Raw genomic sequence first — 13,401 nt, 5'->3', positions numbered from 1 at the left:
TTAAAAATAATTTTTTATAATTACTGCATAAATAATTATTTAAAAGAATAATTTAATTAAATAATTTGTAAATTAAGACTCCATTTGATTTGTATATGTTTTGAATATTGAGACATAGACATTTAAAATATAAATATAACATATATGGATTTGTGTATAGTGTTTGAAAATAGTTGACATAACACTAATATAGTGTCTAATATTGTATTTAATTCTAAAGAATATTAGTAACACATAATTGAAAATAATAATTTTATTCTTTGATTTTAATTCCAAAATAAATAAATAAATAAAAACCCGATTCTCGAGGGTTTATTCTTCTTCCCCTTCTCCTATTTTCTTTTCTCCCTATCTGACCTTTTTTCATGGTCATCTCCGACATATTCTTGTTCATAGTTTACAACACAACATTCTCCTTCTTTGATTGTTTTGTGAGAATAAAATTAAAATTGAAACAAAGAAAGGGAAGAAGTGAAAGCAATATTTTTGTTTGTTCATAAATGAGATTTTGTTTAGTTCGATTTTCCATTTAACAAAAAAAAAAACCGCTGACCTTTTTAGGTGGGTTGAATTTTATTGGGCCAATAAATGAACCAGCCCATACCACATTTCTTGCATAAGATATAGGGCAACCATGACTGAAAATATAGACCAAACAAAATTAAAAAAAATAAAAATAAAAAGGCAAATGCTGAAAAAAAAATGAATTCTCTTATTCACATTGTTGTTATATATAATTATATATACATATACATATGAGTCAACCATGTTGGCTAGTAACTAGATTAATATAATTCAAAATTATAGAATTTTCATTATACTTTGTGGCTTTGGAATATTCATTATTTAAAGTTAGTTATTCGGTTATTGTATAATAGGACTGCTAACGGATACATCACAATTAATAATCTTAATTAGTTCAATGATCAATACACAAATATCAAGTCTGTTTTCTCTCAATTCTATTACCATTTCTATCATTATGGTTGGCTAAGAAAGAAAAAAAGTTAGAGCAATGAATAAGATAATAGCCAAATTTGAGTGTGTACCCTAAAGTGATGGATAACACACCCACAATAATCATGACACTTTAACAAATTAAATATCATATAACTCGTTATATAATATTGAAGAAACATATTGGTACAACTCTAAAGAACTATATATATGAGTGCTCAATTAAGAAATTAAATATATATAGCTAGAAGCCATTATTATTATTATTATGACGGAAGAGAATGACAATCGAGTTAGTACAAGAGAGCATGTTCCTTTTGTGGGTGTAAATATTAAAATTTATTATTATAATAATAATAGAACTAACAAAACATTCAATAATACTGGTAGAAATATATATATTTCAGTTAATAATAATACCCTTCGTAAAGTTTGAAGCCACGTATCAAAGAAAAAAAAAAAGGATAAATTATGTCCATAAGAAGTGTATCCGATATGTGTATTATATTCAGCACCACCCAAATATTAATTAGTTTGTATTATAGTTTTTATCAAAATGATTTTATTTTAATTTTTGTGCCGACTTGTTTAGATTCCGATACCTTAGCCGGGAATTGAGGCATTGCTTAGTTCCTTACTTCCTTTAAAGTTGTAAAAAGCATGTGGACAAGGCCATGTCAATTTCCTTTCACATTCAACGTCAAAGTGGGCTCACTCATTTCTCAGGGTGTATTAAAATAAATAAATATACAATAAAATTAAAATTGTCAACCTATAATGCTATGAAAATTATATATATTAAAATCAAATGAAATATGAAATGAAAAATTATTGAACAAACTATGATCTGAGCTGCACGTATATATCTTTATATATTTATTAAACAAGAGGTTTTTTTCACTATATTTCTAATAATATCAACTTTTGAATATTTTCCTAATTACTAAATGAGGAAAAAGTTGATTAACACTACAAGGGAGACGGGAATTAGCGGCGGTTTTTTTATGAATTAGCGACGGTTTTAAACCGCCGCAAAACTATTTTCCGGCGGTTTACCGGTCTGCCATGGATATGGGTGCCGCGGTTTGATTTGGCGGCGGTTTCCAGTAACCGCTGGCATAACCGCCGCTAAATCAAAATTTCACGGCATAATAACATAAAACCACAGTGGATCAGCGACGGCAGTGTTCGCGCGCTTCCAAGGAGGTTTCGCGGGGTTCTGCTTGACTTGGGGAAGATTCAATTAGAATTTATAGGATAAATTAAAAAGGGGGTAAACAGAATTTGAGTTAAGAGATCCTTACCTAGCGGCGTTTAACTAAGGAATCGCCGCTGTTGTGGCGGCACACGAAGAGAGCATTCATCCTCACCTGGCGGCGTTTTGTAATGGAGTCGCCGCTGATGATAAGGCACGCGAAGGAGTTCTGCTTCCCCAGCATGTTCTGTGGCGGCGAGGTGTGTGGCCTCCAGATCTTCACCGCTGTTTACCGTGCCTGGCATTTTGCGATGCAATCGCTGCTGATTCGTGGCACGCGAAGGAGTCCTCGCTTCAGAAGCTTGTTTTGCGGCGGCTCTGTGTGAGGCCCCAATTCTTCGCCACAATGCTCCGCCTCTGCTGTAGTATAATTATTTTATTAGGAGTAACTAATATCTACTTGAATCTTATTTAGTAATCCCTACTGAGGCAAAATAATTAAATATGTAAGATATGATTCCATTATTTCAACCTTAGCTTTATATTTATATATTTCATGCCATAATGGCAATTACTTTTTTAATTACCTTTAAAGTTAGGTGGGACGATGATAAATAATGAACAGACAAATATTCTCACAAAATCATGAAATAACGAACGAACTGGGATTTTTGGTACTGTATGTGTGTAAAGTCAAGTAAGTAAAGAAAAATTTCATAGCCACTACTTTTTTACGGCAACATTATTAGTCATGAGAGATATTATAACAAAAAATAATTATATTTTTTTAATTCAATAACAGTATATTTTTTTTTAACATTTGATCAGATCACATAAAATAATATAATTCTTTTACTTATTATCTAAATGATTTTTAAAAAATTAAATTTTGATTCGATAATAATATCAAATAATTATTAGTGAATAATTAACTTTTTTTTTCTTTTTGTTTTTTAACAGCATTGTTATTTCTATATCTGAAAATGTGGTCAAAACATATTAGGAAGAGAGTCACATCCATTGCACATTGAAAGGGAGCACACATCACGTGGCTAGATCATGCTCTCTTGCAATAATTCCATTAACTTTTAGTCTAAGATATCAATTTAAGCAAAATCTTTTCATTAAAAAAAAGTGTATATATAGTTCCTTTAATTTCATAGCCAAATAAAATTTAAATTTAATAACGATTTGAAAAGTATGGTTTTCTTTTGTTTGAATCGGTGGTGTCATAGTTGATTGAAATTTCTTATAAAACAAAATAATTTCAAATACTAATAATTTATATAAAAATGGAATAATTTACATAGGGTTGTCTTTTTTTTCCGAAAATTATTATTAAAAAGTTTAAACCCAAAATGGATAAACAAATACAGAAAATCCATCACCAACGATAAAAATATACGGCTTCACATTTCTTAGTCTCTTTAAAAACTCTTAATAGAAAATTCAATGGGACAAAACCACCGGAAAAAGGAGAGATAATTAGAGATAAATAACCATTAAGTTGGCCTAATGTAAAGACAAAATTTTCTCTCAACACTAATATTTTTATTTTAAATCCATTATTTTTCCTAATTATTTACATAAAATCTTTAACTTTAGTACGACAATAACAATAACAAATTTAAGACTTTATACATGATATCCTTTTATGTCTATATAAATCAATAAATCTATAAATAAAATTACAATAAAATTCTACGACCAAACAAAATATTTAATTAAATTTAACCAAATTGTTATAATCGTTTTTTACATCACGTACTTCTTCTCTTTCGTTTCTTCCTCTTTTTTCTTTACGTTTTTCCTCCTTATCCCACACACTACAAAAAATACGTTAAACCCTATCAAGACATACCACTGAGGTCTCAAATCTGACTTCGTCGTCTCCACTAAGTGGCTGAAATTGTTGGGTCGCGGTCTCTAATCTCTGCGTGTACTCCTCTTGCGTCACACACGTTAGTGGTGATTAGAATAATAGTTGAATAATTGACTTTAAACCAAATAAAATTGAAAATTAAGATTAATTTAAACTCACATAATAGACCGCAAACCGCTCGTCAACAAATCTCTCCTTGTTTATCTTTAAAATATGGGTATACTTGAAGTTCTCCGCCAGTGTCGCCTCATGATCCAACAACTTAGTCTACAAATTAATATATCAACCAATAAAATAAATGAACAAATTAAACAATGACAGACAAATACATATGAACCAAAATACAGAAAATCAAAAAATATATTTGTTTTGTCAATTTTTAACAAATCGATGATGGTTCGATTCTAATGGTCTAGGAGCGAAACCTACTTCTCTTTTGCAGGTACCAGTTTTTCTATAAGTGCATCAAAGACCTTCGAATTAGACGAAAATTAAAGAAAAAGACTGGAAAAGTGTAAAATAAAGGCTTTGAAAGTAAAATTGACTGGAATTGAAATGGTTTGCATTGAATTTAAACAAAGCAGTAAAACGCCTTCGATTGGATCAAAGGAACTTTGACATGAAAAGTAAAGATTTCGAAACTTAAATTTGAACAGGAAAAGTAAATGTTTGCTTGAAAGATAAATTTGTAAGGAAGGTAAAAATTGCAGAAAAAATAAATAGAAAATAAAGACATGTGGAAGGAAAACTCTACAGATAATTAACTCGAAGCAGACTCAGAAAGTCTCTAGGATATGAGTGTGTTTGAGTAATTTTCTAAAACAAAGTTCCAACCCTGATTCTTTAATACTTTCTAATATTTATAATCCTCTTCCATAACCGATCGTTGATGATATGATGCCCCCTCATGTGCGAAAATTTGGGTAACTGTTCCTGCTCTTTTGCCCAAACATGTGTCAGTTACTAAAAATTCTTAACTCGAAAAAACCTTCGATCCTCCTCATTCGATTAACTGCTCAATTTACTATGTCCATCGAAACCGTACCAAACAGTTTCCCACTCGATACCTTCAAATACATACCCTTTTAATCTTTACTTCCTTATTCGAAACTTTATTAATATTTCGAATCAGCTCATGCAACCTTCGAATATAATTATTTTTTACTAACAATATTAAATCATCACCCTTGTTTATTATTATGATAATCCAAAATCCAACAACTAAGATTATCATCGTATAATTCCCAAACTATTGGCTATATATGATTATAATAAGTATCACAATCTAGTTCAACCAATGTAAATTAGAATAAACTAATTTTTTACACATTATAAACCAGTCAAGTTGTATCAGAATCAGTTCAACTATGAACTTATTTTTGCATATAGTTCAAACATTTTCTCATCATCAACCACACAAATCAACCAATTAAACTAACAAAGCAGTTATATATCAGCTCAACTCAATTCAGTTCATACAACACTATATAAGTATATATCAACAGAACAAGACTAACACCAAAGATTATATTCAAAACAAAAATGCTTATAAATAAATTACATACTTATAAAATAAATGAACAAATTAAATAACTAATTCAAGTAACTCTTACAACATTAAACAATGTCAAAATTCTTACCAGTTTACTTTTCATTTTCATGAAGGTCGCTGACCCACCCATATACCTCGACGACCTGGGCAAAGCTCTGTTAGTGATGTTCGTCAGATAGCGATGCTTGAACCCCTCGTTATCTCTAAAATATACCTCCAGTTTCTTCTTCATGTTGTTTGGACGGATTCACGATGTTAAGTGGTCTTTTCCCAGACGAACGTCGCTCATCATCTGCTGAAGTCGTTTGGCTGCCTGATGGTCACAGATCTTCCTGATCATAAAATTGTGTTTTGCATCCCATATGAATTGCACAAAGTGATTCACCAAGATTAGTTAGTCGGAATAAAATACAGTTCAAATACCTGAGGTCCACTTCCGACGATTAACTATAAATCACTTTCTCTTAAACACATCCAAAATACCTGAGGTCCACTTCCGACGAATAAGGATTAGCGACGCTGATAAGGACTAACGTGACGAGGAGTAAGACGAAGTGAAACTGTGGATTGAGCGGCGAGGAGGAAGGCGATACCAAGAACGAACAAGGCGGACAACGGCGTTGCAGAAGAACGACGAAGCGAAAGAACAACGCTGGAGATGACACGGCAGCGCCGAGAAGGACGGTGGCGCGGACAAATAATCACACTGATAAATTAAAATCTTTAATTTTATTGAATTTATATTTTTGAAAATGTATTTAAATAATAATTTGTTAATAATTAAAAATAATAAAACTAAAACAAAAATTTTAAATTTTAAATTTTATTTAATTTGTATTTTAAATGTGTATTTAATTTTAAAAAAATATTAAATATATTTAAATATATTTATTTTATTTTTTTAATTATTATAATAAAAAACTGAATATCGTATCATTTTTAAAACATACCTAATTGAATTCCAATCTTAATTAGACATAAAAATGGAGCCTCACATGGAAATTGGAAACATCACAATCACATGCACACTTGGCTCTTACACCTCTTCCATCTATTTAAACCATAAACACGGAATCCTCAAAAAGATGCTCAAAACACAACAAAACAACTGTTAACGCTTTTCGTTTTTGTTTCTTTTTCCCTCTTCTTTTTCTCCTCTTCTTCTTCTTCTTCTTCTTCCTTGTTCTTTCCGTTTGTCCACTTTCTTCAACCCATTGGCGTATCCCTACACCCCTCCAATGCCGAACCACGATATAACCTCCCCTCTCATCACCTCCGATCATCTCATCCTCACCGTCGACCCACTCCCCGCCGCCGACACCACTTCCGCCGCTCCACTTTCCGGCACCGCCGGAGGGAACCCTTTTACTTTTCTGGGATGCGATGAGAGTGAAGCGTTGACTGTGCCGGTTCCGATGACCATTGACCCGTTCAAGAACAACACGCCGAATATTGAGGGAGTCTACGAGTGGTTGAAGATGCTTCTGTGCTTGCCAATTGCGATTCTCAGGCTTGTGCTTTTCGGATTGTGCCTTGCTGTTGGGTATATTGCAACGAGGTTGGCGTTGGAAGGGTGGAAGGACAAGGAGAACCCCATGCCTAAGTGGAGGTCCAGGCTCATGTGGGTTACAAGGATTTGCGCTAGATGGATCCTCTTCTCTTTTGGGTATGTCTTTGATTTTCAGACTTTGACTTGGCTTCAGCTCAAAATTTGATTTTTTTTTAATGTCTGTCCGTGTTGATCGTTAGTGTTTGGAATCAACTTTAGTTCAACTAATTTGATTTCAATTATATGAAGTGTTTTAGACTTAACTGTACTTTGTTTTGAGTTGAATGGGCTATTTAGGAACTAAGATCTCTTAGTGCTGATTGATTTGATTTTTGTTTTATCTCGTTTTCCTTTTTGTTGGTGTGTTTTTCTTAGCTAAGATCTTAGTCAACTTTGTAAATTCCCCTTGAACTTAGGTAGGGTGATGTAATGCATAGATGCATATCATCACTAAATCTTGATCCCCCCCCCCCCCCTCTTTCTCTTTCTCTCTTCTTCCCCTGTTTTTTCTCTCTTAAGTTGTTTTCTTTATTTAATTTTTTGAATTCAGATCTTATTTTAGGTTAGGTGATACTACTAGCTAGTACATATTGATTGTGGTTAGGTCACTTTATCTTGTTTATGACACAGGACGTTGATGTGGCATTAGAGTTTGTCTAATCATTTATTTCATTTGATTTATTTTGTTCTGTTTAAGCACGTTGATTTGGCATTAGAGTGAATGTAGTGTAATCATTGCTCTAACTTACTTGTTACGTTGTAATATGAATCTCAAAAAGTAAGTGTAAAAACTAAAAACTGAATGGGTAAAAACTTCAGTTGTTAGGTGAGGAAAAGGACCAAATGACAAAACTAAATTTAGGATCAAGGACTTGACTTATACCATTAAGGAAATGGGGCATGTAAATTTTCAATATTCCAATTCATGAATTATTGATTGGATTTAGTGAAACACTTCTAGTGTACTTTTTCTTCTTTTTTCCTTTTTATATATTGTCGTCCAACTATGCATTACCAAGTTGTTAAAAGTGGTTGAGTATCATAATTATTATTATCTCAAATATCATGCAAATAGTTTTACATACTTGCTATTTTGGTTGATAGATTAGAAAACTCCACTTTTTGTCTGTGTTTCAAAATGACTTTGCTTTCATTGTTAAATTATATACTACAATACACCATTCGTTCTCCTTCTACCTCCTATTCTGCACTTCCTTGTGATGTTATGTTGAATGAAAGGGAACACATTAGAATTGAATAGTTTTGATGGCTTATGCAGTCTTACCAATAAGTTTGGAAGCCAGAGCTGAAAAATGTACTTGTGTTGTTTTTTTCAAATGAAAGATGCATTGAGGTGTTGGGTTAGTTTCTTTTCTATAGGGTTGATTTCAGTGTTGTATAACATAAATATATCAACTGGTAGCTTAGTTAAGTTCTGATCCATGAATACCCCTTCACTCTTTTCTCCTTCTGCTCATTGCAGCTATCAGTGGATAAAGCGGAAAGGAAGACCGGCACCAAGGGAAGTTGCACCGATAATTGTATCTAATCACGTATCTTACATTGAACCTATCTTCTATTTCTATGAATTATTTCCAACCATTGTAGCATCAGAGTCTCATGATGCACTACCTTTTGTTGGCACCATTATTAGAGCAATGCAGGTAATTTCATTTCATGGTTATGCTTTCCATATGCTCAGTTGAAGAGTACACACCATTCAGCTATTTGTCCTTTATTTTTTCTCCCCACTTTTTATGCTTTCAGGTCATATATGTTGATAGGTTCTCACCATCATCAAGAAAGCATGCCGTCAAGGAAATAAAGGTAAAAACATTTCTGTTAGCTTGCTTATCATCATTTTATCTGTATCTTAGACTTGTATTTGTTCCTTGGTTGTTGATTTGGTGGTTATTGATGCTCAATTTGCTATCTTCTTCACATATGTTCCTCTGATGTCCCTATTTTTACGCCAAGCATCTGCAAAGTTTATGAAAGGGTTATTTGGTTAAAACTCAGGGAGATACTACTTAATGATAGAAGTTTATGTTCGTATGTGGCAAAGTAGAAGTGTACCTGTCCTTACAGAATAAATATAAATATATAAATAAATAACTTCAAGTAGGAGTTGTACAAGCAATATGTTTCAGGCTACACTGTGCAGCATAAATGATTAAGGTGTCTATAAGTTACGAAAATTCTAGTTGCCAAGTAAATGGAAGGGATCTTCAGAGATGAAGTTAGATAAAATTATATGTGATCCAGGTTTCGAAACTGAATAGAAAGATGCAAGAATTTTCGAACTAATAGGAATTAGAGGCTAAACACTAGATGCTTGGGCATGAAATTGCTGCATGTAACTTATCAATTTATAAGCCATTTGATACATAAATCTGCTTTCAAGGATCTGAATAACAGAGAAGGGCTTCTTGCAATAGATTTCCTCGAGTACTGCTATTTCCTGAGGGAACCACAACTAATGGCAGGAACCTTATCTCCTTCCAACTTGGTGCATTCATCCCCGGCTACCCAATCCAGCCTGTAATTGTTCGCTATCCTCATGTGCACTTTGATCAATCTTGGTAAGCAGTTTGTTTACGAAGATCCTCGAATTTGTTTCCATTATTTTGCAGCAATAGATTGTCACTGGCATTTTATGTGGTATGCAAATTTGTGTAGGGGTAATGTTTCTTTGGGAAAGCTTATGTTCAGGATGTTCACTCAATTCCACAACTTCTTCGAGGTTACCCTCTTACAGATTGAATTTTTCTTTTCATTGGTTAATGTCCTGTTGCATGGGAACTTATCATTTGTAAATAGCTCATAAATTTGATCCCAAATTGAACAGGTAGAATATCTTCCTGTCATTTCACCCCTGCATGATAAGGAAACTGCAGTCCACTTTCGTGAGAGGGTGAGTCTTCCTGTTTTTTTTTTCTGCTTTCATGCATTGTCATAGGATTTTTTACATTTATCATTTGCTTATGACTACATAAACTGGATGATTTGTTGATTATTTGCTCCTCTAATGCAGGCTTGCCGTGCTATTGCATCTGCGATGAATGTTGTCCAAACTGGACACACTTATGGAGACATAATGCTTTATATGAAAGCACAAGAAGCAAAACAGGTGTGTTTTTTTAACTATTGATTTATTGGTTATAAATATTGTTATGTATTTTTCCTAGTTACTAAATTGCTTTTTGGCTATAAAATTTATTATATGCCTTCCATAGATTTTGTGATAGTTACACTTTTCTCTTTGTTTGTGACTGCAACCTAGGTACTGAACTAATCATGGTTATGGACTTTTGCAGGAAAACCCCTCAAGTTTTATGGTTGAAATGGCGAGGGTGGAATCAGTAAGTCCGTAAAACTAATAAACCTTAATTATGTTGTATTTTCTCCTAGAAACTTTAATTTTTCTTTTCTATTTGCCATCGTTGACTAGTCCCCATTAAATTATGTTCTCCTTCAGCCTACTCAAGTAGGTTTTTTAGGTTAAAACATTTTATGCTGTTTAATTCATTTTTAAAAATGATACTGCTATAGCCTTAGCAATGGTGGAAAGAGAGATAAAAAGAGACTTTGTATATCTTTTCAGTTATTTCATATCAGAAGCTTGGAAGCTGTTGAATTCCTAGATAAATTCTTGGCTATGAATCCTGATCCCAGGTACTATTGTCACAGATATCAAAGTTACATTGTCATTCCAACTGTTAATGGCTACAGTTTGTGGTATAATCCAATCTTATATTTGTGGAAACTAATGATACCCATGTCTTGGTTGCAGCGGTCGAGTTCAATATCATAACTTCTTGAAGGTTTTAAGACTTAAGGCATGCCCTTTATCCGAAAAGGTAAAGTTTTATTTAATAATTTTCTATCAAAATCCCCTCAAGATTCGGAGTTCTGACCCTTGTGTGTTTAAGATAAATTACCTTTCGAATTCTGCAATATCATGTCTTGTCTTCTAATTTCAAAACTAACATTTCTCTGCTCCATTTCGCTTTTTGCTTGACGAGGATCATTTCAATCTCCATCTTCCAACTATTTTTCTACCTTTTCATTTGCATGTTGATTATATTTGATTACAGATGTTTGCATTCATTGATGTGGAGAAGTGCGGCTCAATAACGTTTAGACAGGTGATTCTGTTCATTCTACTCTTTTTCTTTGCTATATCGAAAACTAGGAGTAGCTTTTCTGCATTTTACATCTGTACTAGTTTTAAGCCAAAGAGAACTACTTCTGTAAATTTAGTTCAGATTAATGACACGACATCTTATCCACGTGCTTTTATGTTGCTTCCAGTTCTTGTACGGATCTGCTTACGTCATGAAGCATCGAGGATTCCATCAAGCTTGCGAAGAAGCATTTGCGGAATGCAGCAGTGCAGTAAAGGGCTACATTGTAGAACAAGAAGTACCATGATCTTTCATACTCTTATTTGGCTATTTCCATTTACAATATTTACACTAGCCTAACTCTAACTTGTTCTTTGCAATTCATTTTAATTCCAGTTGCAAGATTTCATGCAACATGCCATCCCAAGCTGGAATGAGAATGAGGTAACTCGCATTGATTTAGTATACAAGTCGTTTAAACAGTCTCACTATAGACATGATAGGGCTCAATGGCGTCATTTGATACATATAGCCCAAAATCTTTATTGTTATTGTTGTTGTTGTTTAATCAAAGTCGTTATATCATAAAAGTCAAACCAACATTGTGTTGGTTGGGTGGTAGGAAGCTCCTCCCTGTCCTAATAGTCTCGAGTTTGATTCATAGGAATGGAAAGAAATCATTGGTGCTGAGAAAGGCAGCAACAATTTCTTGAGCTGGATTAGTCAGATTTCGCTGGCAAAAATGCTATTCGTACATCAAAATCAGCCACTAAAATCAGCCACCAACGTATTTGTGTATAAATATGTGATTTAATTTATTTTCAACGTGTATTTGTATTCGAGCATCTATTTTATACTAGTGGCTGACTTTGGTGGTTGACTTTGATATACACGTAGCATAGTCCATAAAGGAAACATTTTACATGATAAGTTGTCCTTATTTAAGTTTTAATGATGGTAACTTTTGTTATTTGCAGGTTCATGAGCTTTTTATGTTATTTGATGATGACAATGATGGAAGAATAACCAAGGATGATTTTCATTCATGCCTCAAGAAAAACCCTCTTCTCATTGCATTTCTTACACCTCACCTTCAACACAAGGAGTGTGATGGCAATAATGGAGTTATAGAAATAGTATGATTGGTGGATTAAAAAGAAACTCTTGCCATTATAGGGTGTTTGTTCTTTTAGTACACAAAAAACACGAGAAAAAAAAAATTATAGAGTGCACAAGTTTCATTTTTTTCTTTTTCTTTTTCTTTTTCTTTTATTATTTTTAACATGCCCGATTAATTACTCATAGAACCCTAATAATTTGGTCAACAAATCTGTGTTTTACTGCCTCATTTTAACAAGGTGAGTATTACACATAAATTTCAGCTGGTCCTTGGTGTTGTGATCAAACAAACTGATCCAACACAACGTTTTGAGTTTTGGTTCAGGGATCATAGTGGCATTCAAGGGTCAATTTTAGATCATGTAAGGTTTGAAATTTGAACTAATGTGTGAATCTCTTTTTGTTTGTAACAAATATTATGGGTATAATTTTTTGGTCAACAGTGTATTTTCAAACATGTGACTGGTTAGTTTCCTGGAAAAAAAAAAGACTAGTGTAATTTTTTGTTTTTGTTTTTGATGACAAGAAAACTAATGCAATTGATTCTTCATGTTTATTTATCTTTGGTCACTTTTTTGAGTTTTTCTTTTTTCAGAGTAATTAATTTGATCTTCTTTTTCATTCTACATTTTGCTAGTTTGATCAACTGGGCCTTTTATGGGTCAACATGAACACTTTTTTTTTTTTTTAACGAAAAGAAATATTATTTTATCCCATAAAGTCACTAGCATTTATCCATTCAATCTTATCAGAAATTTGACTAGCTAAATTATTTCAGTCAATTTAAATCGATACTTGTTCACATTTCACTTTAGATTTTCACATATAATGAATGAGACAGAATATTTAAGTTGATCATTGGGGTTAATAAATGAGACAATAGAATTGTCAAGTTAATTATAATATATTTTTTTTTGTTTACCCAAACGGTATCCCTAACCCGACAGGTTAAGAACTAATTCGTCGTGGATCTGAACTTCATTTAAGGGTCTGCTGCTGATTAATGAGTTGCTACATATA

At 32.8% G+C, this 13,401-nt stretch overlaps 1 protein-coding gene across 1 annotated transcript; it reads left to right on the top strand.

Moving 5' to 3' along the window:
- The first annotated feature begins 6,590 nt into the window (after positions 1–6,590).
- On the top strand, positions 6,591–12,937 carry LOC107626027 (lysophospholipid acyltransferase LPEAT2). Its single transcript, XM_016328796.3, has 14 exons — positions 6,591–7,252; positions 8,619–8,799; positions 8,903–8,962; positions 9,554–9,717; positions 9,815–9,878; positions 9,984–10,049; positions 10,170–10,265; positions 10,453–10,497; positions 10,740–10,810; positions 10,929–10,995; positions 11,233–11,283; positions 11,450–11,560; positions 11,659–11,706; positions 12,240–12,937. The coding sequence occupies exons 1-14, from the start codon at positions 6,825–6,827 to the stop codon at positions 12,402–12,404; spliced, it is 1,617 nt and encodes a 538-aa protein (XP_016184282.1). The 5' UTR covers positions 6,591–6,824; the 3' UTR covers positions 12,405–12,937.
- The last annotated feature ends 464 nt before the right edge of the window (positions 12,938–13,401 follow it).

The sequence above is a fragment of the Arachis ipaensis genome, chromosome B2 (genome assembly GCF_059453495.1).
Source record: "Arachis ipaensis isolate K30076 ecotype BB chromosome B2, ASM5945349v1, whole genome shotgun sequence".
Taxonomy (NCBI): domain Eukaryota; kingdom Viridiplantae; phylum Streptophyta; class Magnoliopsida; order Fabales; family Fabaceae; genus Arachis; species Arachis ipaensis.
The sequence above is the reverse complement of the archived record's forward strand: the minus strand, read 5'-3'. Positions and strand labels throughout refer to the sequence as shown.